The sequence below is a fragment of the Diospyros lotus genome, chromosome 8 (assembly GCF_014633365.1).
Source record: "Diospyros lotus cultivar Yz01 chromosome 8, ASM1463336v1, whole genome shotgun sequence".
NCBI classification, from domain to species: Eukaryota; Viridiplantae; Streptophyta; class Magnoliopsida; order Ericales; family Ebenaceae; genus Diospyros; species Diospyros lotus.
In genome coordinates, this window is record NC_068345.1 from 13,479,837 (window position 1) to 13,506,256 (window position 26,420).

A 26,420-nucleotide genomic window follows, 5' to 3' on the forward strand; every position below is an offset into this window, starting at 1 on the left:
GAATGTTAGAACGCAAATAGGCCTATAAAAGGTTGTTGTAATGGTTTGTTTCCTTATCCAGAATTAATGAATTGAATACTATTTTCTCTCTAAATCCACTCTTTCTCTCTCGTTCTTCTTCCTCCTCCTTCTATTCTTCTATTTCTCCCTCTCTTTCTCTTAATATCTCTCCCTCCTTCTATTGATTTCCCCCCTCCTTCAATCTGATTTTCTTCCCCATTTCCCCTTTTAATCTATCACGAACCCTAGGTTCGTGACAACTCTTTGCAACCTAAATGAAGACTGGAAATCGAGAACAGCTTGGGGGCTAAATTAAGGCAAGAGGTGGTAGTGCTGGAGTTACTGTAGGTAGCATACATGGAAACGCTTGAGGCAACAGACTTGAAAAATAGGATGAATGTGGCATATCTTTATGAAGAGCAAGCCCATAAGTAAGTGACAGACCAAATGTGACGAATCACCTGGAATCACTTGAATAGGATTTTGTAACCCACTGCATACAACTATTTCTTGTGACTTTATCATCATCTCAGACCTCGCAAGTAGTTGCTTGAACCTCCTTTGATAATTTGCCACTACACCAATTTGCCTCAACTCAGCTAGTTCACCGAGTCTTCCTTCCTAAATGGGTGAGGCAAACTATGTTTGAAATTCTTCCTTGAATTTTGCCTATCTTAGCATTGGATTGTCCTCTTTGACCTCATAAACCAAACTTGTGCATCCCCTATCAAGTGGAAGGATGCCAATTTTACCTTAACCTCCTCTAGTGTTCGTTAATGTCAGAAAGAAATGCTTGCAATGATTCAACCAGGCTAGCAAGTCCTCCATGACATCAAAAGATGGGATCTAAAACTTGGAATATCAAGGAATAAATCCTCCTTCGCTACCTGCAAGTTTGGCAGTCTCGTGGTGTGACCATTGTGCAATGTGGCTCTTTCCTCCTTAGGCCGTTAACTCTGTCTTTATTGTTGAAATCATTGATTCAACATCGCATACTAAGTTTTGGATCTATGCGAACATCCTCTCTGTCTCGGGAACCTCTACTGCACGATTGTATTCATACTTCATGAAAGATTCAAGGAGTTGACAGAACCCATTGTTGCTCATGGTTGGCTTTGATACCAATTTGTTAAGGTATTGAGTCCAAGGGCGATTAATGAGGTCAATAGCTATTCCTTGCAAGAAGGAGATACTTTGTTAGTTCTTCTTCCCTTCCTACCTATGGTGAAACTTGGGAATCCTTAGAGAGAACCCCTCAATCTCTTACATAGAGTGCTGGAAATAATTCTTATTACTTGTCTTTAACAAGCTAGAGGGTATTTATAATAACCTTGACACAAATAATTAGGAAGTTCTAACTTATTAAGGAAATAAACTAAATAAGGAACCTAACTAGTCCTTAGTTTTAGGACGCCTTTGATAGACATGGGTGATTAGTTGCTTTGCTGGCTTTGCTCCTGTAAAGCTCATAACACGACATAAAATATATTGTAGAGGCAACACCAAGATAAATAATGGACTGTCTTGTGGTAAAACATTAAGGAACATATGTCATGTGTTAAGGAAAAGGATAGTCCGTCTAGGTCCAACTTTGTCCCTAAATGTTGCAAACAGCAACTTTATAGATACATAACACAGACACACCAAACAGATGTACATGCCCTTTATAAATATGTATAACTATAAATCCTATAAGATATTCTAGAAGTTACATTGACCTTCCCTTAATCAAAAAAATATTAAGAACTTCATGCAATTTTATAAAACATTAGGGGTATTCTGTAATATAAATTTAACCTCATTGTCACACCCCTAGGGTTGAGCTATGGTGTGAAAGGGAATTTGGGAAGATTAATAGAAGAATTTAGAGGGAGATATCAGATGGAAGGAAGAGAAACAGAAAAAAGATGAGAATAATCAAGAGAAGGGTGAGAAGATAACAGAGAGAGAGAGACCAAAATATCAAATTCATTATTCAACCTATTCCATCCTATAACTGTGGCTTAATATATAGCCTCCAACTACACACAAGCACCCATGTGCAGTGTACCCCAAATCCTGATTGCCTATAGCTACAGGACAAATAGTCCTAACAGAAATTAAAAACTAAAATTACAATAGCTAACCTTGGCATGTGACAATTCCTCCCCCCCCCCCCCCCCCCCTCTCTTCAAATGTTTCTTGTCCCCAAAAAACTTATTACCATCAATCCCTTGTTCCTTTATCCCACTCCGGCTAGCTCTCCTACTTCGTTGTCTTCCTCTAAACCCTCCATATGTAGCAACTATCTTCTGCATTAGTGGCCCAGACTGATTTTGCCCCCGCATTTAAAGCATAATCCGAGTCTCCTCCTAGACTCCATAATAGGAGATTTGGTTGTATGAAGATGCTCTTTTCCTTGAGGCCATTGTCCAAGCACTTTCTCCCACCTCCTAACTAACTGCTCCAGGGATACCCTTCTGTTACAGTTTCATGCTTCTTAACAAATGCTTCCAATGATAATTCATGCAAACGGACTTTCTCAGTCACTTGTCTTATCGTAGGTTGTAGCATTTTGACCATCGCCCTTAGCTCATCACTTAGTCCACTGGGGAAGCTAGACACAAAATAATGTTCATCCAATGTCGAGTGAGCTTGTCTTACTATTAACTTAAGCTCCTCAAACCTTACCAGAAACTTTTCCACTGTGCCTTCCTACTTCAATTTGTTAAATTCTGCCACAATATCAGCTAGGTTTCGTTCCTCGAAACAAGCGTAGAATTCCTCTACAAACTCGGGCCATCTCCATTCCGCTCTCACACTCCACCCTTGAAACCAAAAATTTGACACATCATTCAAATAGGCAACTATCATGTTTACCTTGTTCCCTTCGGCTATTCGACAATGGAAAAAAAAAACACTCACATCGCCTGACCCACCATCGAGGTTTATACCCTTCAAACATCGGGATTTCAAGTCTTAGTGTAGGGGGGATTATTATGGTTCGTCAGGGATCCCCGAAGAGACCCCTTTAGCAACATTCTCCATTCGTTCATCCACTTCTGGCGAACCCCTTGGTCCGAGAAAAATGGGTCCTGTCGTGGCTTAGGGAGGGAAATCCACTAGCAAACGTGCATTGGGCTATCAGGAAAACATAGCGAGGGCAAAGCTCAGCTGCTGGCTCAACCCCAAAAACTCTTCCTGGATGTTCCTCTCCATCATTGACACATCTACTCAGATGTGGTTGATTTCCTCCAGGGTGTATCAGATCCCTACTTCAACCGTTTCTAGCCTTTCGTCTACTTGTTCATGGTTCGCCCAATTCCAAGGCGTCCAACCTCGACTCCAACTATTTCATCCGTGTGCCTTCCACCATCCTCTTCTCAATTGCTCACCCCCCCTACCTCCTCCTTCGTTGGTTGGACCCCTAGCCAACCTGATTGGTCAATATTTCCAATTAGTGGGTGTTTAGTTCGTTTGCCCGGGTTGCTAGATTCATCGCCTTCGGTCCTACCTTCCCTATCAATCAACATCCTCCCCAACTCGATCGGCTGATATTTCTAATTGGGTTGGTGTTCAATCCATTCGCTCAGACTGCTGGACTCACCTCGAATCCTTCCTCTGGTTCTGCCTAATCACCAATCACGTTCTCAGACCAAAATGGGTCTCCAAAACAAAGGCGTTATGCATTTCTAGTCAAGCTATCCGAACAACAGTAAGTTTGCGCTCAATGGCAAGATAATGCTCAACGCAATCGTGATTCTCTTTGTCGTGGTGGTTTTAATGATCATCCTCCACATCAGTGCCCGTTGGTATCTCCTCCACACCCGCCACTGCCAACATCTTTGTCGTCTAGGCAGCCGTCATACCCTCCCACAAACTCACGATCACCTCGAAACTTTCGCACTAGTAGTTCGTTCCAGTCACGAAACTCCTAACAATCCGCATCACCCTTCGACAGACTTCCACCTACTCATGAACTGTTATGTTGTTGTCTCGAGTATAGGATAAAGTCATTCCTAGAAAATCAGTGAAGGCAGTGCACATAAATGGCTATTGAAGGTTTAGATAGGAAATTGTATCCCATATGAAATTAGTGAAAGTTATGGGGTTAAACTATAATTATATACAATCTTTGTTAAGATGTCCACCCTATTCTGTAAATAGAGGGAAAGGGGGTAGCCAGGTGTGGACAAGTTTTTCTCATTTTCTATTGTAACGAGTGTTGTGATCATTCTGAGAGAAAGGCTAGAAAGAAAGGTAGCTTTGTAATCGTGGGGAACGAGGGTTGTGCGATGATAGGGCTTAATTGTATACATATTTTTATCTTAACCTTGTACTATTTTTTCTACATAAATGTGTGTTTATATAGATTTTATATTATTTTAATCTCTTTTTGCACGAACCCAGCAAAGGATATTATTTCGAAAATTTGGGCACAAAAAGAAAGAAAAAAGAAGATATAATAAAGTAATTAGTAAAGTTAATATTATATTAAATTAATATTATAATATAATTAAAAAATATTTATTTATTTATTAATAATTAAATATATATTATAGTACTTTATCTATATATATCATATATTATATTATATATTAAATTATATTATTTATATATATCTATTATATATTATACTAAACAAATGGCGTGAATAATATATATCTATTATATATTATTTATCTATTATATTATTTAAATAAGAAAGTGGCAGTGGTGTGGATTGGAGGGGGGCCAGGGCTGCCAGTGCGTGAATATATATATATATATATTATATTATATTATAATATAAAAGGAGAGAGGAATTGAAGATCTAGAGGGAGGCGCACAATGAAGAATTGCGAGAAGCGACAGATTGGAAGCTGGGCGACACAGGAGAAGTCACGCACAGAGACGCCTCACACATCAGCCAAGCCTTACGCACAGAGACGCTTCACACCCCGCAACAGTTGCACCCAGATCTATTTTAGATCTGGACAGGGAACTTCTTTCTTTTCCATTTAATTTTTAATTTTTTGTTTGTATTTTTATTTTAATAATGTCTAGTTAAATTATTTTAGCTAAGGTTTGGATGGATTTTAATTTTGAGATTATGTGATTATTTGTTTAGTTTGATTCAAAACCCGATTATTATTTGCATGAGGATTTATATTGTTGCATTTAATGCTTTAAAAGATTGGTAACTTTTTAATGATTTAATGATTTATGCATGACTGACTAAAGGATTGTTATAAATTAGATTCATAAGCAATATAAATCACATGCTCGTGTGTGGGAATCGAGGAAGTTTAGTGAGTCAAATTCCCTTCCAAGATTAGAGGTTTCCAAAGAACATAATGATTATTTATTTCGTTGATATCTGTTCAGAAATTTGACAATAAAATTGAAATAATAAAGGATTAATATGACTTGAGAGAGCTTATTAATTAATTGAGGGAAATCCACCATCACATCCAAATAATTATAAAATACTGTAAGTGTATTTTTTGTTTTGAATAGATAATTCCATAACCTAAATTAAATGAAATCTAAACCCTAGTGCATTTATTAATTAATTGAGGGAAATCCACCATCACATGCAAATAATTATAAAATACTGTAAGTGTATTTTTGGTTTTGAATAGATAATTCCATAACCTAAATTAAATGAAATCTAAACCCTAGTGCATTTATTAATTAATTTTTATCATAAAGAATTCAGTCTTTTCATTTATTTTCCTTTTTATTTATCCGATTAATTAATTAGTTCAACTTAGGCTAATTAAAATTGTTTTGGTATTGTGATCTAGTTCTCATGGGATCGGCACCCTTTTCATCACTATATGCATATTTGACTAAGGTACACTTGCCCGAATTAATTGTGCATAAATCACACAGCATGCGGTACTCGAGAATAGAAGGGAGGGAACTTCTTGTTGTATTGATCATTTGTTTGAAATAAAGGAGACTGTTCGCGGGGTGTTTTGATTGCTAGATGTAGGGTTGCAACACTTGCAATCTGAACCAAGATAAATTTCGACTTCTTATGGTTTGGTTTTCTAGTTTCTATTTAAGTTTTATGAATTCGTTACTTTTTGTTTGTGTTAATATTTCTTTCTGTTGATCCGAGAGTGGGAAAAGGGTTTGAGAGAGAATTGTTCATCTAAATCTGCATAAACCAATGTATATATTTCAACAAATTGGTATCAAAGCCTATCCCTAGTATCACGATTTGTCAAGATTTCATCTATTTTGATTCTTGGTCATAGAATAGTGTCAAATAATGGCTACAAGTAGGTATGACATAGAGAAGTGTGATGGCCAGAATGATTTCGGCCTTTGGAAGATGAGGGCTTTACTGTCATGACCCCAAGGATCCCCAAAGATATAGGAAATATAACGGTATTTAGCTTACATGCATTACCATATTTTGTAATTTCCTTTCTTTTTTATGTTATATATATATTTGTTTTAGCTATAGGTAATTATTGTCACTATTGTAACTGCACATGGGTGCATGTGCATTGTTGTGAGGCTATATAAGCCACGGCTAGAGAGGATGGAAGGCTATGTTTTTGATAATTGAAAACTCTAATTTTCCTTCCTCTAAATTCTCTCTCTCTCTCTCGATCTCTCTCCCTCACTTTCTGTGCTTTTGATTTTCCCTATTCTTCTTTTAAATTCTCCCTTCATTCTTCCAATTTCGAATCCAACCCTAGGTTAAACCCTAGGCACATGACAAATGGTATCAGAGCGATCGTTCTTCGGCTGTGGTTCATGCAATTTCACTAAATAGATTCTAACAACTCTTGTCGGAATTGATTGAATAGTAATTTGTGGACTCCGGCAAACTTTCTTAAACGCAACAGAATCCACAGACTTGATTGCTGCAATCGCAGCTCAGTGAGGCAACTACAGAGCAAGTCACAATCCAGTAGCTCCAGCAAGTATACATTGGTTGTTAGGCGAAGCCAATCCAATGGAAGTTTCTAAGCGGGTGAGCGTCTCTTAGATTGGATTCCGAAGGAGAAGCCAGAGATTGACCACGAATGTGATTTCGATAATTCTCAATTCAAACTTTGGAGGCGATTCACAGGAGTTGCAACGAGAGCCCATCGGACTCTCAAGACGTTGATACTTCCGATGTGGTGAATTCCAAAATCAATAATAAGGCCTCGATTTCTGCAGCTTGTGAAAATTCCAGCTATCCTAGTAGCTGGATCCAAGTCGCTGCGTGGGATAAAGGTAAGCAAACCCAGGCGATCTTGGCCGTTGTATCTTAGCGACGATCCTCAACCTCCTTCCACAGTGATTGATCCTCAATTCCAAAGAATCCCGTTAGTTGCAACACAGTCGCTCAAGGAAGTTGAGCAGCCCGATGATTCCAATGTAAAATTCTAGCAGTCATTGTTCAAATTTCCGCAAGTGCAACAGGAGGCGGCTCTTGGTTGGGTTTCCGACACTCCTTAGCGGTTAGTTTCTAATCATTAATAGGCCGTTACTTCCCAATGGCTCTTGGTTCGAATTTTGAGAGGCGAAGCAAACCTGGTGAATTCCATGGTTGCATCAGAGTTGGAGTAACGTAGCCGGGCAATTAATCCTTAGGTTGGTTTCGATTCGAGTTGAGGGCTACTGAACTAGGAAAATTTTGCAAGATCAGCAATGGCAGAAGCAACGCAAATGAAGAGCATTGAGTCCCAGGTGCAGCAATTCCACTCGACAGTCACTAATATGCAGACTCGAGTGGAATTATTGGAGATCAGATCCAATCACACCCATGAAGCAATCATAGCAATGGATCAGAAGTTGGATTCATCACGGGGGGGGGGGGGGTTGGAAAGAAGGATGAATGGAATCATAAATGAAGTGGGAACTCAATTCAGAGATCAACTACATAATTTAATGGTCATGTTCTCTCGCCAAAATCAGTCATCTCTAAATGGATCAACTTCAAATATTCCAGAAAGTACTAAGAGGTCTTTTGCTATATCTTTCTCCGCTCGATCTGGTGCTGCATCCCTTGTTTTTCGTCACGCAAGAACCATTCAAGGGCTGCACAATATACATGGGAGCTTTAATGTTCCTTTAAGTGGAGTTCAAAGACAGGAAGCCTTTCTAGTGGTCGTTTTGCTTTTGCCTCAAACAATCTCCCCATTGCCCATTTTCAAATATATCACGATAGCTCACATAGTCATTCAAGGGTGACAAACAGAGGTGGAATGAGTGTTGTTGGAAGCCTTGGATATAGCAGTGAGTGGCACAAATGGACTTGGTGGTTCTATTCCTGGGATTCTTCCAACCTCTGCAGCAATTGGTAACCAGTGTGTTGTTCCCGGAATGGGAGTATCTCCAATTCTTGGAGATGAAAGATCTCAAATTATAGGTTCAATGGGAAACATAGTCTATGGGGGCAACAGTGGGAGGAACATGAGCTCTGGTGAGGTTACTGAGGCAGCAAATGCAAAGGGACCATTTGATCTTTTTGCAAAAGAAGTTCATTCCAGCAAACACAAGGAAAAAGGAGTTGTTGAATTGTTTGCATGGAATCAGGAGGTTCAACTAAAAATTCAGTCAATATTAAGGAAGTTGGTGGTAGAACCGAAGCAAACTTATCAATGGTAACTCAGGATTCTGAAGAGGAAAGAAGATTGGACGAAGAGATCTATGTAGATCACACTTTACAAAAACAGGAAGCTGATGATTTGGGTGATAATTAGTCTATACAGTAGATTGGAGGTGAGAACTACTATGTAGATGGCTTCCATACATCTGATAGTCCGGATAGGGATACTGTTTCATCAGATAATTTGGTTGTAAATCATGTTGGAAAAGAACGTTGGGATGAAGGCCTTATGGCAGCCACTGAGGAACCGTTGGCTAGGATTTAAGTCACAACAGCTCCTAATGCTAATGCTCACAGACAGCCTTAATCTGAGTATCCAAGGCAAGTTTACAATTCTCCATTGTTGCATTTCAAGGATGTTGTTGATATTTTTACAACAAAGCATGGTTGTGGGTTGAATGGGAATACAATAAAGGAAGCTAAGGATGTAGGCCCACCATTCTTACTTGTATTGGACAATAATGAACTACTAACGGTAGTCACAGACACAGTTAGTCCTCCCTTTAGACTCCAAGTTTCAGCTACTAACTATATTGGTTAGAGTGTGGCTGATTATGTTCTTAAAGTGGAGACCAATCTTCATTGGACAGCTATTGTAGGAGGTGGTTTTAGTGGACTTGAACTCGATCAGCTTGCTTCTATTGAAGTTCTAGGCCAAATTACGCTTGGAATTGATCTTAGAAACCTAAGAACAAAGAAGAAGAGGCCTAGAAGAGAAAGAAAGGAGGAGGAATTAAATAGAGAGAGAAATAGGGTATTGGGTAAAGAAATAGCGATGCAATCGTTGAAAATTCTTGAAGACGAGAACTCTCTCAAGGAGAGAGGAACTGTCATGACCCCGAGGATCCCCAATGATAGAGTAGGAAATATAATAGTATATGGCTTACATGCATTACCATATTTTGTAATTTCCTTTCCTTTTTCTGTTATAGATATTTGTTTTAGCTATAGGCAGTCATGGTCACTGTTGTAACTGCACATGGGTGCATGTGCATTGATGTGAGGCTGTACAAGTCATAGCTAGAGAGGATGGAAGGGTATGTTTTTGATAATTGAATACTCTGATTTTCCTTCCTCTAAATTCTCTCTCTCTCTCTCTCCCCCCTCACTTTCTGTTCTTCTGATTTTCCCTATTCTTCTTTTAAATTCTCCCTTCATTCTTCCAATTTCCAATCCAACCCTAGGCTAAACCCTAGGTACATGACATTTACTAGGAAATTTAGGACTAGAAGAGGCTTTAGATAGTAAGGAAAAACCACTAGAAACTCTTATGAATGAATAGAAAAGAGAAACAACTAAATAGAGGAAAGAAATTGACAAGAAAGCATTCAATACACTAATTTTAAGCCATGGGGACAAAGTATTGCGGGAGGTAGCTAAAATGACCATCACAGAAGCACTTTGGGATAGGGAAACCCTTTACATGACCAAGACTCTTTCTACCAGATTGTATTTGAAAACCTAATTATTTTCTTTCAAGATGGGTGAGGGTCAAAAGCTACAAGAACACATAGACAGTTTAACAAATTGTGTTTAGATCTTGAAAACATTGACATTAAATATGATGATGAGGATAAAGCCTTAGTCTTATTACTCTTACTACCAAAGTCATATGAAACATTTGTACATATTTTGAAACCTGGTAGGGATAAATTGGCCTTGGATGATGTTATAGGGGCCTTGAACTCAAAAGAGTTGCAGCATGAGGTAGAGGGAAAAAGTGTTGCTGGTGAAGTACTCTCGGTTGGAACTAGACCGGATAGGAATGATCCTAGGCAAAGGGGTAGGTCTAGGTCAAAATCAAGAAATGATAGGAGAATAACTAAGGGCTATTACTGCCATGAGGAAGGGCATATCAAGAAGAATTGCCCTAAGAGAAAGAAAGAGTACCTAGAGAACAATAAGTCTGAAATCACCTCATCTCCATGTGAGTACAACTATGACAATGCCGATGTTCTAGTAGTATCTGAAAATGCTAATGGAGAAACATGGATACTAGACTCGAGGTGTTCTTTCCATATGTCCCCACATAGGAAATGGTTTGTGAACTATAGAGACTTGATAGGTGGTAAGGTGTTATTAAGCAACAACCAAGAGTATAGGATCAAGGGAATTGGAGATGTAAGAATTAAGATTAAGGTTGCATGATGGATTGGTTAAAATCTTAAAATCTGTAAGATTTGTCCCAAGTTTGAAAAGAAATCTAATTTCCCTAGGTGAATTAGAATTGGTTTCTCCCATAAAGGAGATAATGGAGTCCTAAAAGTTGCTAAAGGATCACTAATAGTGATGAAAGCAATCCTCAACAATGGTATTTATGTGATGCAAGCTTGCACTTTGTGTGGAGAAGCTGCAGCTACTAAAGAAAAAGCCTATGAGGATGGCTCACAATAGTGTAGGCCATGGGCATTTGAGGATAGCTCACAATAGTGAGCGAGGACAAAAGGAGGTATCTAAGACAGGGATATTAGGAGAGGGAAAAGTTGCAGATGTGGAAAAGAGTGAATCATGCGGATTTGGTAAAGCTACCAAAGTTAAATTCTCCAAAAGGCCTTGAATTCGTTTATAGCCCCATTAGAGGTCATTCATTAGGATCTATGGGGCCCTATCCAAACCTTGTCTCATGGTGGAGCTAGGTTATTCATGCCTATTAGAGATGAAGTTTCCCTAAGAAATCCCAAGCAAACATGAGCTTGCTAGAAGGTTGCCTCTGGTGTGAAGGGTTATGAGTAATGAAGTTTGGAGTTAGGTGTGCCTAGGTCTATTTATAGCTAAGGAACTTACCTATGATAGAAATTCCACTATGAAAGACATAAAATTAGATAAAACTAATGTCGAGGAAGGTAATCTAGAAGGCTGTGTAATATAAACAGCAAGTAGAACTTCTTGAAAATGTCTTAAATAGCCCCATGAACTGTTAGAGCCCCTGATTCGTAAGTTTTACCAGAGGCAGGGGCAGCCAAGGAATAGGACATGGGGGCAGAAGAGTCAAATTCAGTCGGGGGAGAATAACAACCCACGTGGTTGTAATGGACTGAGGAGGAGCTAAAGAGGTATAAAAACAGGTGAAAAATGAGAGAGAAGTAGCTAGAGAATTCTGAGCCTATATTGTTTTCTTTTATGTTCTTAGCTTGTAATCGAAGATTCTTAACATTGATTGTGAGATTATATCAATTACTTGCGAGGATCCTATCAATTTTGTATCAGAGCATCACCAATCCTAATGGTAAACCTGATGGACCGAGTAGGTGAATTGGAAGAGAGGATGGAAGGCATGCAATGGGGAGTTGATGCCTGGAGGGGTGAGGTTCAATTGGTGGGAAAGAATGTAGCGAGCTTGCTGGAACAGTTCGCTTGGATGAGAACGGGGTGGGAAGAGCAGGAACGGGAGAGGAAGAACAAGGAGGAGTTGGGAGACTAGCCTCGGAATTCATTCAGGATTCCAATGCAACGCCTGAAATAAGAGTGTGGCGAGCTAAAGCAGGGGGTTCCAAGGAGGGTTGGCGGCCGGAGATCCAAGGGCAACGGTTGGAGATGCCCCTCTTTGAAGGCAAAGATCTTGACGGCTGGATATTCCGAACCGATAGGTACTTTGCAGTGAATGGGCTGACTAACGAGGAGAATATGGACACAGCAGCACTATGTTTGGAGGGTGCTGCACTTTCATGGTTCCAGCGAAAGCAATGGAGACGGAGAGTGAGAAGCTGGGAAGAGCTAAAAGGGTTGCTGAGGAATCGCTTAGGATCCACGCAGGAAGGCACAGTGGAGAAGTCAGACAAGCTGGGGGACACAATTAAGGAGGGTGAGATGGTAGACTTGTCGCTAAATTCGGTGGTAGGCCTAACTCCACCACAGATGATGAAAGATCATGAAGAGGTGTGGGCCAAATATGGATGTTCCATTTTGTCAGATGGCTGGAAAGACAAGAGGGAAAGGACACTGATTAATTTTTTAGTCAATTCTCCGAAAGGAAGCATGCTTTTGGAGTCTGTTGATGGTTCTAGCTATTCAAAGACTGGGGAAAAGATGTTTCAATTATTAAGTAAATGTGTGGAAAAGATTGGAGTAAGAAGTGTGGTGCAAGTGGTCACCGATAGTGCTTCAAACAATGTTTTAGCAGTTATGAAATTCATTTTTGTAATTTGTATTATGTTTATAAATAGAAAAATGTGAATATTCATTAGATATTTATTATTTACTAATATCTTGTTAATTTCACTCTAAATAATAACAGGAAGATTTTTTGAGGCAAAATATCCTACGTTGTTTTGGACACCATGTGCAGCGCACTGCTTGGATTTAGTGTTGGAAGATATTTTCAAGTTGCCTAATATGAAGAAGACATTTGAGAGAGTTGTTATGGTGAATAGCTACATCTATACTCGTTCGGGTCTAGTAAACATGCTTAGAAGGTTTACCGACAAGAAAGAGTTGTTGAGGCCTACAAAAACACAGTTTGCAACTGCCTTCATCACTTTGGGCAAGATGCATAGTCTGAAAAGCAACCTTAGAATGATGTTTACCTCCGAGGAGTGGGTGGCAAGCAAGTGGGTAAAAGAAGCGGGGGCTAAAAAGGTTGTAGAAGTGATTTGGATGCCTTCATTTTGGAACAATGTTGTATATGCTTTAAAGGTGGCTGGTCCATTGGTGCATGTACTGCGCTTAGTGGATTGTGAGAAGAAGCCGGCTATGGGATACATATATGAGGCCATGGATAGGGCCAAAGAAGCGACTGCTAACTCTTTTAATGGGGATGAAAAGAAGTATGCACCCATTTTTCAGATCATTGATAATCGATGGGATGTTCAGCTTCACCGCCCCCTGCACGCTGCTGGTTGGTACTTGAACCCAGAATATTTCTACAAGGCTGAACGTATAGATCCAAAGATCATGACTGGCTTATATGAATGCATTAGAAAGTTAAATCCATATGTAAAGGTTCAAGACCAAATTGATGCGGAGCTTTCGATGTATAGCAAGGCAGATGGGTTCTTTGAAAACTATATGGCTATTAGAAAGAGAGCTGAGAAATCACTAGGTACACATATATACTTAATTGGAGTGTGTTTGAAAATGTAAGTGCATTGTACAGATAACACTTACAATTTTTATTAGTAGTTGGTTTGTTTCATGTAGCTTATTCTTAGTATGTTTTTACATAAATTGTTGCAGCTTCATACTAAACAGAGAAACAGGCTTGATCAACTTCGTTTAACGACTTGGTATTTGTGAAATACAATAGAGCATTGAAGCATCGGTATCAAATGCGTGATACCATTGACCCTATCATATTGACTCACATTGATGAAAGCAATGAATGGTTGACTGGAAAACTTGATGAGGAGAATGATAAAGATGATGAAACTGTTTTTCCAGATGACGTTGGGGATGGGTTGACATGGAGTAATGTCGTTGCGGCTGCAGGAGTTGGAGAGCCTAGTTATCGATTTAGAATTAAACAAACTCGATCACAATCGGGTTCAACTTCGACTTCGACTTCAAAGCTGCGAGTAACTTAGGATATTGAAGAAGAGGAGGAAAGTGAGGCAGAGACCGAAGATGATGAAGACTTGGAAGAGGGAGAAGAATTGGGAGATGAAGAAGAAGAAGAAGGGGTGATTGAAAGGGATGATCAAGATATTGACCTTGATGTTGATGATGATTGATTAAAACTTCCTTATATTGATTGTGGACTTGTAGTGTTTATGCGTTTGTTTATAACTTTGCATTATGATTGGTACTTGTTTGAGTTTAAGACTTTAAGTTTGAACTTTGATGATATTTCTAGTTTAGAATTTGCATGATGAATGAATCAATTTTGATGTTGTTAGTCTAGAATTTGAAGATAATAAATCATGAATGATATCAATGTGTTATTATTGATAATTTGATAGTTGTTTATAATTTTACAATATTTTGAGTTTTTTTTTCTAAAAGGTGCGCCTCGCGCCTCAAGCTCCAGGACCCTTTGCGCCTCTCGACTTTCAAAACTATGGGTTAGAGGTTTACTCACCATTCCATATCCTCTAACAAACTGACGATAGTACCCGATAAGGCTAAGGAACTCCCGCAGAGCCCTCGCTGTTGTGGGCTGTGGCCAAGTTAACATGGCTTCCACCTTTTTAGGATCAGTCCTAACTCCTTCTTTTGATATCAAATTGCCCAAATACTCAACCTAATCTTGCCCAAAGGAACACTTAGACCTTTTGATGAAGAGTTGGTTAGATCTAAGGACTTCTAGGGTGGTTTTGAGGTGTTGTAGATGCTAGTTCAAGGTTGGGCTATAGACAAGGATATCATCGAAAAATACAAGTATGAATTTCCTTAGGTAGAGTTCAAAGATTTGGTTCATTAGGGCTTGAAAAGTGGTCGGTGCATTGGTGAGCCCAAATGACATCACCAAGAATTCGAAATGTCTATGATGGGTTATAAAAGTTGTTTTATGGACATCATCAGGGCTCATTCTTATTTGGTGGTATCCCGAACGAAGGTCTAGCTTTGAAAAAAAATTGGCATTGTGTAGCTCATCCATTAGGTCTTCTACCAAGGGTATAGGATACTTGTCTTTGATAGTTAAAGCATTTAATTGGCAGTAATCCACAAAAAAGCGCCAAGATTCATCTTTCTTTTTTACAAGGAGAACTGGTGAAGCAAATGGGCTCTGGCTGGGCCTTATGAAGGATTGTTTTAGCATCTCCTTTACCATTTTCTCGATTTCTGTTTTCTGGACTGGAGAATAACGGTATGATCTAATGTTTACGGGTTCGGTATTGGGTTTGAGGTTGATTGAATGGTCCAAGGCTCGGTTTGGGGGTAGAGTATCAGGTTCAGTAAATAAGTCCTTAAACTCTAACAACAATTCATCAATAGGGGTCTGAAGGTGTACCTGGTCAAGTTCACATCGCTGGCTGCTGACACTCAAGTATAATTCTCCATACAGCTTCTGCTCGGCCCCTTCTTCTACTGCTACAATGGAAAACAACTGTGTCAGTTGGCTCCACTTGTTTCTGAACACCCTATGGAGCCTTTTCCCCGTTATCATCCTACAAGTCCCAAACTCTCTCCCTCCCATTAGAGTCATTCTTCTTCCTCCCTTGTCAAAGGATATCTCCATCTTACTGAAATCACAGCTTATGGGGCTCACTCCTTTCATCCAATCAACCCCTAGTACCACATCGCAGCCCTCTAATTGCAGCAACCTTAGGTCCGCTTCAAAATTCTCACCTTGCATCTCCCAATTAAACCCCTGGCATACTGACTCATTGATCACCCTATTCCCATTAGCCACCGTCACACTTAGGGGTTGAGTTTCCTTGAGGGAACACCTCAGTCTTTTTGCAAAACCTTCATCCAAGAAGCTGTGTGCTTCCACTATCAATTAAGATCAACAAACTGTCATCCTTCACCTTCCCTTCTACTTTAATTATCTTGTTATTGGTCACCCCCTTCAGCGCATGTAATGAGATTTCACCCGTGTCTCTTTCCCCGAGCTCATCATCCTCCTCATCATCCTCTTCCCTTTCTTTCCCCGAGCTCATCATCCTCTTCCCTTTCTTCTTCTTCGGATCCCCTTCTAGTAACAATAGCTGACGCCTGTGTTGATGCCCGAGATAATATTTATCCCCGCATCTAAAACATAACCCCGGCTACCTCCTTGAATCATTGTATTTTCCCCCAGAGCTAAGCCCCCTTGAAATTCTAACACCTTGACCGCCTCTAACCCAATCATTGTTATGTACCTTCTCTCCTTGATGGGACGCGCTTCCAGTGACAGCCCGGCGTTGTTGCCTCTACTTCCTCATCAAGGCCGCCGCCACCATCTCTTGTAGACATGCACTTTCTGCTGCCTGCTCCACTGTTCTAGGCCGAATCATTTTAACCATAGGTCTCAGGTTCTCGATGAGCCTGCTCAAGAAGCTTGACACAAAATAAGCTTCCGAGAGGTGGGGGTCGTTGTTGATCATCAGTGATCTTAGCTCTTCAAACCTCCTCAGATAGGCATTCACCTCTCCCACTTGTTTTAATTTATTGAATTCCTCAATAACATCCGACATACTCTTTTCCCCAAACCTCTCGCATAGCCTGTCAATAAACTCCACCCATGTAGGGTTATCCCTGACCCTTATCCACCCCTGGTACCATGCGTCTAGCAAGTCATCAAAGTAGGCTAAAGCCAGGGCTACCCTCCTTCCCTCAGGTACGTTGTACCAATCGAACATGCGCACACATTTTCTCACCCACCACCGGGAATTATTCCCGTCAAACACCAGAATCTCCAGCCGAGGTGTTCGGAACCCCGGTTGTTGTGGACAATTCTGTCCTTCTTGTCCAACTTCCATCACATTTCTTATATCACCCTCCGGTTCCATCCCAACACCCTCATTTCTCACTGCTCTATCTCGCCTATTGTCTGGTATTAATGGTTCTGTTCTATCTCTAAGGGGAAACTCAGGGGCCAATCTTACTGCATTTTGGCGAGTGAACATAACCATAAACTGTTGGAGTTGGGCTCCCAGCTCTGCTCTCATTTGCACATTATCCTCCTGCATTTGAGACAGAGCCCCATCAAGCCTTCTCTCGAGTTCTCCTACCGAATTTTCCATCCTACGATCCAATGCTAAGATCACCTCATGATTGCGCTCCGATCCTCGCTCCAACTGCTCTACGCGACACTGGAAGTCTGTCACCGTCGAGCTGAACTGTTGTAACTACGACTCGAAGCTCTTCATGCGGGTGCCTTCCGCCATGGATGAATGCTCTACTAACTCCAGCCAAGACCGTAGCTCTGATACCAAATTGTCACTGTTGGTGACTCAAGCTGGCTAGTTAACTTAGAATTAATCAACGACAACAGTAATGAAGTGAGGTAGAAAGGAAGGGAGAGAGAAAGAGCAGAGGGAAACAGAGAAAGAGAGTAAGGGAGAGATTTTGATTGCTATTGATATTCTCATTGATGAACCCAAAGGGTCTAGGAAGGATATATAGGCCTCTTAACATGGACGCAGCCGTAGAGGATTCCTTTCCCCTAAGCGGTTATAACAACCGGTTTGTCCTATTCTAGCCCTTACACGTGGGCCTCCTCTGGAATATTCTCCAATAACAAACTATTACAGCTGGAAATTAAAACAATAGTCATAATAAGCAATAACAGAATTAAAGCAAGCAATTACAGTATGCAAAAGAAAGAAAATCAGGGAGTAATATCGTCGTGTGTGACACCCAAGTCCACTGCAATTGCCAAAGATCAGTTGTTACGAATTTTCCTTCTCAATCACAAGTTCCCGAGATTCAATCGAATGCTGCTTCGATAGGAACACTATGATATTAGTTGAGAAGCAACACAGAATCACAGCTAGATCCTAAAATTGATTGCCTTTGTTAAATTCGTTTGCAATCAGCTTCCGATGATGGCTTGGCTCTGATACGAGTTGTCACACCCCTAGGGTTGAGATATGGTGCGAAAGGGAATATAGGAAGATTAATACAAGAATTTAGAGAGAGATATCAAATGGAAGGAAGAGAAACAACAAGAAAATGAGAATAATCGAGAGAAAGGGAGAGAAGATAACAGAGAGAGAGAAACCAGAATATCAAATTCATTACTCAACCTATTCCATCCTACAACTATGGCTTAATATATAGCCTCCAACCATGCACAAGCACCCATGTGCAGTGTACCCCAAATCTTAATTGCCTCTAGCTATAGGACAAATAGCCCTAACAAAAATTAAAAACCAAAATTACAATAGCTACCCTTGGCATGTGACACTCATGTGGAAATCTGATATAACTTTTTGAGTAGTAAGGATCTAACGTGCAATTTCTGAAAAATAAAGGGTGCTCCCTAAATACTACCAAACCTTAGGGGTGTCAAGTATAGTTTACCTACCTTAATTTTTAGACAAAGTACTATTAAAATAATATTTTACAATTATAATTTATTTTATTGAAATTCTTTCCTAATATATATGGGTATTAATGATTAAAATTTCTTTCCATTTTGAATTTTATTCTTATTATTATCATTATTATTATATTTAGTGATGAGATTCATCTACATATGTAAACAAACAGATAGGGTGTTTCCAACCAAGCTAACTGTGAACTGAATACATAGCTGACATACCTTATAACGCAAAGGCAGGCTGCGCATGAGTTTCACCCGCAAGCAAAGTCCAATCACTGTTGCCATACTACAATGTTCAACTGTTGGAGTGAATGTCACCCTGGATTAGAGATTTTAACTTAGACGAGTTCAGAAGAGAACTATGATAAGAATAAAAAAATACCATCAGTGGCCAGTAGAAGGAAATTTCTTCTACCTCACATAGTTACGCTCATCATCTACCTCAATTGCATCTTCTGTAATAACTTTCAGCTCTTCCAATGAATAAGGATGCTCAGGATCTTTTATGTCTCTAAGATGATTTAAGATTGTTAAGAAAATAAAACAGTTTCTAACTCAATTCAATCGGTTAAAATTAATACAGGACTTTACAGTGAGGGTAAAACTATATTCATCATACTTAGGTGATGTGAGTTAAAACCTAATTACAGCTGAAGAACAAAAAGCACAAGAAAAATGAGAAGCAAAATTAACACTGAGATAGAATAAATTCTACCATTTTGCTTCCAGGTGATCCTAAGAAGATACATGACCCCAGATTGGTAAATGGGTAATCGAGAATTAGCATTGACTGACCCCAAGTAGTACAGAGGCAGTAGCATGTTAAATTGAGTTAATGAGTTCACATATTCAAATGAATATATATATTAAATACCAGCACCTCCTTCACATGTGCCTCTACTCCCATTTTTTTGCCTCTCAGGGAAGAAGAATGCGGATGGCATAAAATTTTGCGCAACAGAAACTGTCGACTCATGCAGTTTGACTTATTTGGTCAACATATCTAAACAAAGATTCTTTTATGCTACACTTGTTTACATGTGATTGCCAACTCTAGCACTAAACTTTAAAAGAAAGTTCCAGATGGTAAGACACAAAATTGGGAAAACACATGCACATGAGACAGCACCAAATGCAATCAAACTGAAAGGATATCAAAAATTTCCAACTGGTCAATGTGTTCCACGGCGTATTCATCCCCATCATCTGGTGCAGTTCGGGCTCGACGCTCCTTTTTTTCATACACAGTTGGATTGGCATTGATTAAATTGGGAACCATTCTCCTCAATCAGACTGCTGCAGTTTACAAAATTAATCACACATTAACAACTGTCGTGCAAACATAAGGAAGCAATATTACAAACACCAATCACCAGGAGCGAGAGCGAGGCGCCGAGGGCGAGCGAGCCACGGAGCGAGGCTGCGAGCGAGAGCGAGAGCGAGAGCGAGAAGAGGCAGCGAACGAGAGCGAGGCGCCGAGGGCGAGCAAGAGCGAGGACGAGCGAGCGACCCGCGACGGACGGAGAAGGGTTTGCAGAAGGGCGGGGGGAGAAGGGTATGGCGGTTTGCAGAGGCCAGAAGGGGGCGGGGGCGGCTGATTGGGGTGTTGTAAAAACATTGGCCGGCCTTATCCATGGACTAGATGCAGTCAGGTTGGGCTATTATTAAAATTTTATTTTTTATTTTATAAATTTAAATTTGATTGTGAGCTCTTCTGGACCTCGGCATCCAATGCTCCCAAAAGATATCCAAAGCAAAAAAAACAAAAAGCAAAGACCAGCAATAGTTGACAATTAAGCTACACAAAAATGAAAATGAAAAATATATATGATATAAAATAAAAATGGGAAAATAATATTTTTTAAAAAAATAAAAAATTAAAATGTGAGAAAACTTATAAATAAAAAAAATACAAGGGCATTTTTTGTAAATATAATTTTTAATAAAAAAATATAATTATTCAATCTAAAAATAAATATAAATTTCCTATGCATTCAAATAAAAGTAAATAGAAGTGCTACCATCTATGAACCATGACTTACTAATTAAAAATAATAATAAATTAAAAAATAATCAAACACAATATAATTTATAAAAATTCCTCCATTTCATCATTCTCTTCTTCTTGGACATCAACTAAGTCCAATATCATTTAATCAACACATCAATCAAATTCACACTTAAATCCATTCCCAAACTAAAGCCTAGCAAATTGAATCAGTATAATTAAAAGGAACGAAGAAAATAGAGAGATCACAATGTTGTTAAAAACATACCAGTTAGCAAGTTGGGATGGATAACAGAATCAACTCTACTAAATACTAAGCATTTATTGGGTTGAAATGAGAGTGGGTACATCCCTTTAACTGCCATTAGACAAATTTCACTTTCATATTAAAGAAATCAACAATAATTCAATTTGTAATAATTCTAAATGAGTTTATTTAATCAAACAGGGGCGGCCTAAAATTAGGATGACACAAATCAACAACCCTAGTAAGAAAAGGTTCCCAACTTGCAATCAATCTGAACGATTATAACAACGCAATCAAATTATCACAATGAGAGTAAAATCATTAGCTTACAGACAAGAATCAAACCCTTTCAAGTCAAAACAAAGGAATACGAGAATCACCACAAATAAGACCAAGAAACATACAAAGGAAGAAAAACAAAAGAAATCATACCCGTTTAAGTTGAATCAACAACAGCACCGAGCACGAAAACGTGGATTCGTGTTTGGGAATCAACGGCGTGACGTGTCGCGAGAAGGACTTGTTACCATAGCTCATTTATATTTTTATTTACTTTATTATTGTAATTCCTAATATAGAAGTTCGTTTATTTACTTTTACTACTGTAATTCCTACTGTAGAAATAGTTACTAGCATGTGCAATGAGGTTAGAAAAATATCAAGTTTGTTATGGTAGTAAGGGGTAGGGGCTACCAGGCAGAAGAATCTTCTCCTCCCAAATGCCTTGTGTATATTCTCCAATCCTTGGGATGGACTGGAATTAACAAGAATATCAAAATTTTTGCATCATCTCTCTCTCTCTCTCTCTCTCTCTCTCTCTCTCTTTTCTCTGTTCTCCCTTATTCTTCTTTCTTTCTCTCTGTTTTCTATTCTCTATTTCGGCGTTTGATAGTTCTAATTCTCATTGGAATTTCTGCATCATCTCTCTCTCTCTCTCTTTCTCTCTTTCTTTTCTCTGTTCTCCCTCATTTTTCTTTCTTTCTTTATATTTTCTATTCTCTATTTCAGCGTTTGATACTTCTAATTCTCATCGAATTAGAGGGAAGGGCATCGTCAAACTTAGGTCATGACAATCTTGGTATCAGAGCAACAGTCCTCGGCTTGGTCTTCTAGGGGAAAAGGCGATGGTGAAAGGAACCCGCATAAAGAATCTGGAGTTGAAACTGTAGCAAGCCAGCTCAACGATGAATGATTTTCATAATCGATTAGATCTATTGGAGTTTGGAGCTACTCAAAATCATGAGGTGATCGTGGCCATTGATTGTAAATTGGGGAGTTCCATGGAGGGATTGGAGCAGATGGTGGAAAGGTTGATTGCACTCAAATGCAACAGTTAATGGTGATGTTCACTCATCATAACTCTGTAAGGGTCTCTCCAGACTTCCCTCTTAGAGAAAGGAATGATCCAATCCTACAAGGGAATAGAATGAACTGGGGAAATGGGACCTCCGAGATTGAGGTAGAACCAGAAAAAGAGTTGGAGAAGATGATAGGTAGGGACAAAGAAGAATCGCCAACCTTCATCATCCAGGGTTTCCTATGCCTAGAATGAAGATTCTGATATTTAAGGAAGCTAATCCCCAATGGTGGTTGAGGAAATGCAAGAGGTTGTTTAAGTGGTACAACATACTGAGGGCACAGAGGGTGAGCTTGGCCACTGTGTATTTCAATGAAGTAGTGGATGCCTGGTTTCAAGGGTGTTTAAGGGTGAGATAAGAGTATACTTGGGAAGAGTTCTATGAAAAACTCTGTGAGCGCTTTGGGGAGAGGAGTATGGAGGACACCATTGAGGAATTTAATAAACTAAGGCAAACAGGGAGTATAGGACCCTATATCCGAAGGTTTGAGGAACTCAAGTCTTATATGATCGGCTATAATCCACACCTCTCAGAAGCTTATTAGGAGTAGATTGAAAACACCCCATTAGCTTTGATGTGGTACGAGGAGTAGATTAGATGAAAGGGGTAACCCCTATTAGCTTTGATTTTAACCAGATAGAGGTGTCTTTTAGGGAGAGAGGAAGGAAGATGGCATTACTATAGGGGAAAGAGGTTGGAACCTGCAAGATGATATCAGGGAAGAGATTACAAAGGTTGATTAAGGGAAAATGAAATTAGTTGACACATTTTTTCTCAGTTGTGGTAGTAGAGGAGGTACGAGGAGATCAAGGATTGCACGGGCAGATCTACCTAACAATTAGCGCGTCCTAAGGGATGTCGGATCAGGTACATCACTTAGATCTCCTTAATAAACTACTGGTAGAATATGAGGATCTTTTCATTGAACCCCAATCCCTTCTCCCTACCAGAATGTTTGACCACTCTATCAACCTAAAACCAAACACTGAGCCTGTTAACATTAGAACTTACCATTACCCTCCAATTCAAAAGAATGAGATTGAGAAAATGGTTAAGAAAACGTTCCAACAATTTATCATTGTACCTAGTCAAAGCCCTTTTGCTTCCCCTATCCTATTGGTCAAAAAGAATGATGGAACATGGTAATTTTGTGTGGATCACTACCAACTAAATGCTATGACCATCAAGGATAAATTTTCTATACCCTTGGTGGAAGATCTTTTGGATGAACTTCACCATGCCCAATTCTTTTCTAAGCTTGACCTATGCTCAGGTTACCACCAAATTAGGATGAAACCCGAGAATATCCATAAAACAGTTTTTAGAACTCACCATGGGTACTTTGAATTCTTGGTGATGCATTTGGGCTCACCAATACCCCTGCCACTTTTCAATCCCTCATGAACAAAATTTTTTAATCCTATCTTCAAAAGTTTATACTAGTGTTCTTTGATGACATACTCATTTACAACCTTACATTTGAACAACATTTAACCCACTTAAGAATTACCCTTGACATCCTTAGATCTCACCAAGTTTTTATTAAGAAATCTAAGTGTGCATTTGGTCAAGGTCAAGGGATATATGGAATATTTGGGACACATTATATCAAAAAGGGGGGGGTGAGTATTGACCCAAGAAAGGTAGAGGCCACGATGTCCTGGCCAAGGCCAACTTTAGTGACGGCCTTAAGGGGATTTTTAGGGCTAATCGGGTACTACAGTCGATTTGTAAAGAACTATGGGATAATTAACAAGCCCTTAACTAAATTGTTGAATAAGGGAAGTTTCAACTGAGGGCCAGAAGCAGAAGAGGCATTCAAGAATTTAAAAGGGGCCATGAGTAGGGTACTAGTGTTAGGGCATCTTGATTTCAATAAGCCTTTTGTTCTAGAAACATATGCAAGTGGAATAAGAGTAGGGACAGTTTTGGTACAAGAATGAAGGCCTCTAGCATTCTTAAGTCAGGTATTAGGTCCTAAACACTTAGGGCTTAGTATATATGAAAAGGAATTTCTAGTTGTATTGATAGCTATTGATAGGGGGAGGCACTACGTGGAAGAAGGTAGATTTATAATCAAAATGGACCGTGAATGTTTGAAGTTTTTGTTACAACAAAACTTCAAACGCAACTACAAAGAAAGGGGATGGCCAAACTAATGGAATTTGATTACATAATACAATACAAAAATGAGAAGGAAAATATAGCAGCTGGTCCACTTTTATGGTGCCATGAAGAAGGGAGTTTTGCAGCTATGACAATGGTGATGCCTTAATGGTACCGAGAGGTTATTGATAACTATTAGGGGGATGAGAAGCTTAGAACCTTGTTGCAAAGATTGATTATTAGGGCTAATAAGGCTAATGGGTATACTTTGAGTGAAGGAATGTTGAGGTACCAGGGAAGAACAGTGATTGGGGATAATGCATAACTCAAGAAGAAGATCTTACAGGCTCTACATGAGTCTCTATTGGGGGGGCAGTTAGGGGAACAAAATACTTACCTATGAGTTAAACGAATATTCCATTACCCAAGGATGAAATCGAAGGTTAAGGGGTTTGTGCATGCATGTGACATCTATAAGAGATGTAAATCAGAAGCGGTGGCCAACCCTAGGCTACTGCAACCCTTGACTATCCCAGACCAAGCTCGGTCAAGTGTGTCTATGGACTTTGTGAAAGGATTGCCTAAGTTGAAGGGTAAGGGCAATATTCTTGTAGTAGTAGACCGGCTGACTAAGTTTGCCCATTTCATAAGGTTAACTCACCCTTACATGGATCAGGAGGTAGCTAGGGTTTTCTTGGACTAGGTGGTTAAGTTACATTAGACTCCTAAGTCTGTAGTTTCAAACAAAGATAGGATTTTCACCAGCTTGATGTGGCAAGAGTTGATAAGGTCATTGGAAACAAAATAGAGCATGTCCACATCTCATCACCCTAAAATAGATGGGCAAACCAAGCGGGTGACCCAGTGCCTTGAGACTTATCTAAGGTGTATCTGCCTCTTAAAACCTAAGGATTGGCACAAATGGTTATCCCTGACCCAATGGTAGTATAATACTACCCACCATTCCTCAATTAAAATGTCCAAATTTGAGGCCTTGTTTGGGTACAAGCCATTTGTTCTGCCTACCATAGAGGGAGGATCTTGTTAGATATAATCCCTTAAGACCAATTCTAGAAACATAATGGACCTTGATCTTGTAATTCTTTAAATTCAATTTAATGGCAAGTTTTATGCTTAATTTAAATTGCAATATGGTTTGAATTAAGCATATAAATGTCCTTTAGTATAATAAAAAGTGGATACCATTCTTAAATGTTAAGAATAGTTGTGATGGTTAATCCATAGTACATTATATTATAAATGAGTTCTTAGCCATAGAGTTTCTAACTTGGATATTAGCAACTAGCAAAGGCCGGCACATCATCTTCCTTATTTGTTCGGTATGAGATACTAAAAGATAAGGTTGGTGAGTCTCGTGCCATTCTGTATGAGATGTAGAAGGAAGAAGAGATGGTGCTTATTATAGGAACGAGTTTACTGAATGGAACTATTAACATTGAATCACATGTGTTTTATTTCATAGTTCAATGATTCAATGCTAACTATGGATTTGCAACTAATCCTTAGACCTGAGATGATATGGATACTTATGTATTGGTGGATTAGGTTATTAGAAGTACTATATGGTCGTTCTAATCAGGGATGATCATATATATCTATGTGCCTAGTTTAGTGACACATGTGGTATGTGTACATCAGACATGGAATCTATCACCTCGAGATATACAAAGAGGATATCCAATGCAATCTAGTAATCACCTGATGATAAATCCTTGGCCAAGGTAATATGACGATGGAATGTGTCTTCCATAAAGGTTGTGTCATATTAGTCAATATTGATTTTGAATTTAATTATATGACGAGATTAAGAGATTTAACTTGCTGACTATGATCTTGTATCTTGTCGGGATATAGGATGATAGAGGGATGATGTGCTAATATTTCCTACATATTTTTTATACCATTATTACTTAATTTTATACTTAATTATCATGTTTTCATATTTTTTTTTATATTAAATTTAGGTAATTTATCATTTTGACAGGATTTGAAGAAAAAGTGAGAAAGAAGAATAAAAATTATAAATTTTCGTTGTCAGGGGTCTAATTGAAAATAAAATTTGTACCAATTGGAATGTCAAAAATTTTGAAAAAAATATATGTAAGAGCTCTATATGTCTACTTTTCAACGCTTCAAACTGTGCACAAATCCGAATTTTTTACAGAAAATTATGGCTATTGGAGTGATAGAAG

The 26,420-nt window shown here is 39.1% G+C and overlaps 1 protein-coding gene and 1 non-coding gene across 3 annotated transcripts in view; both read right to left on the minus strand.

The window, feature by feature from the left end:
* Positions 1 to 20,097, minus strand: part of LOC127807885 (protein AE7-like) — a 37,100-nt gene extending 17,003 nt beyond the window's left edge. Inside the window, exons 1-4 of one of the 2 annotated variants that reach the window (XM_052346075.1) lie at positions 19,862 to 20,097; positions 19,642 to 19,781; positions 18,904 to 19,007; positions 18,708 to 18,807 (exon numbers count right to left, since the gene is read on the minus strand). In XM_052346075.1, the coding sequence (XP_052202035.1) occupies positions 18,708 to 18,807; positions 18,904 to 19,007; positions 19,642 to 19,767 (330 nt within the window). In that variant the 5' untranslated portion in view covers positions 19,768 to 19,781; positions 19,862 to 20,097. Of the gene's footprint in view, positions 1 to 18,707; positions 18,808 to 18,903; positions 19,008 to 19,641; positions 19,785 to 19,861 lie in introns of both variants that reach the window. The other variant, XM_052346074.1, reaches the window with a different exon arrangement.
* LOC127809014 (small nucleolar RNA snoR35) lies at positions 7,916 to 7,996 on the minus strand. Its single transcript, XR_008025025.1, has one exon. It is a non-coding gene; the product is annotated as a small nucleolar RNA snoR35 (small nucleolar RNA).
* Positions 20,098 to 26,420: the final 6,323 nt, after the last annotated feature.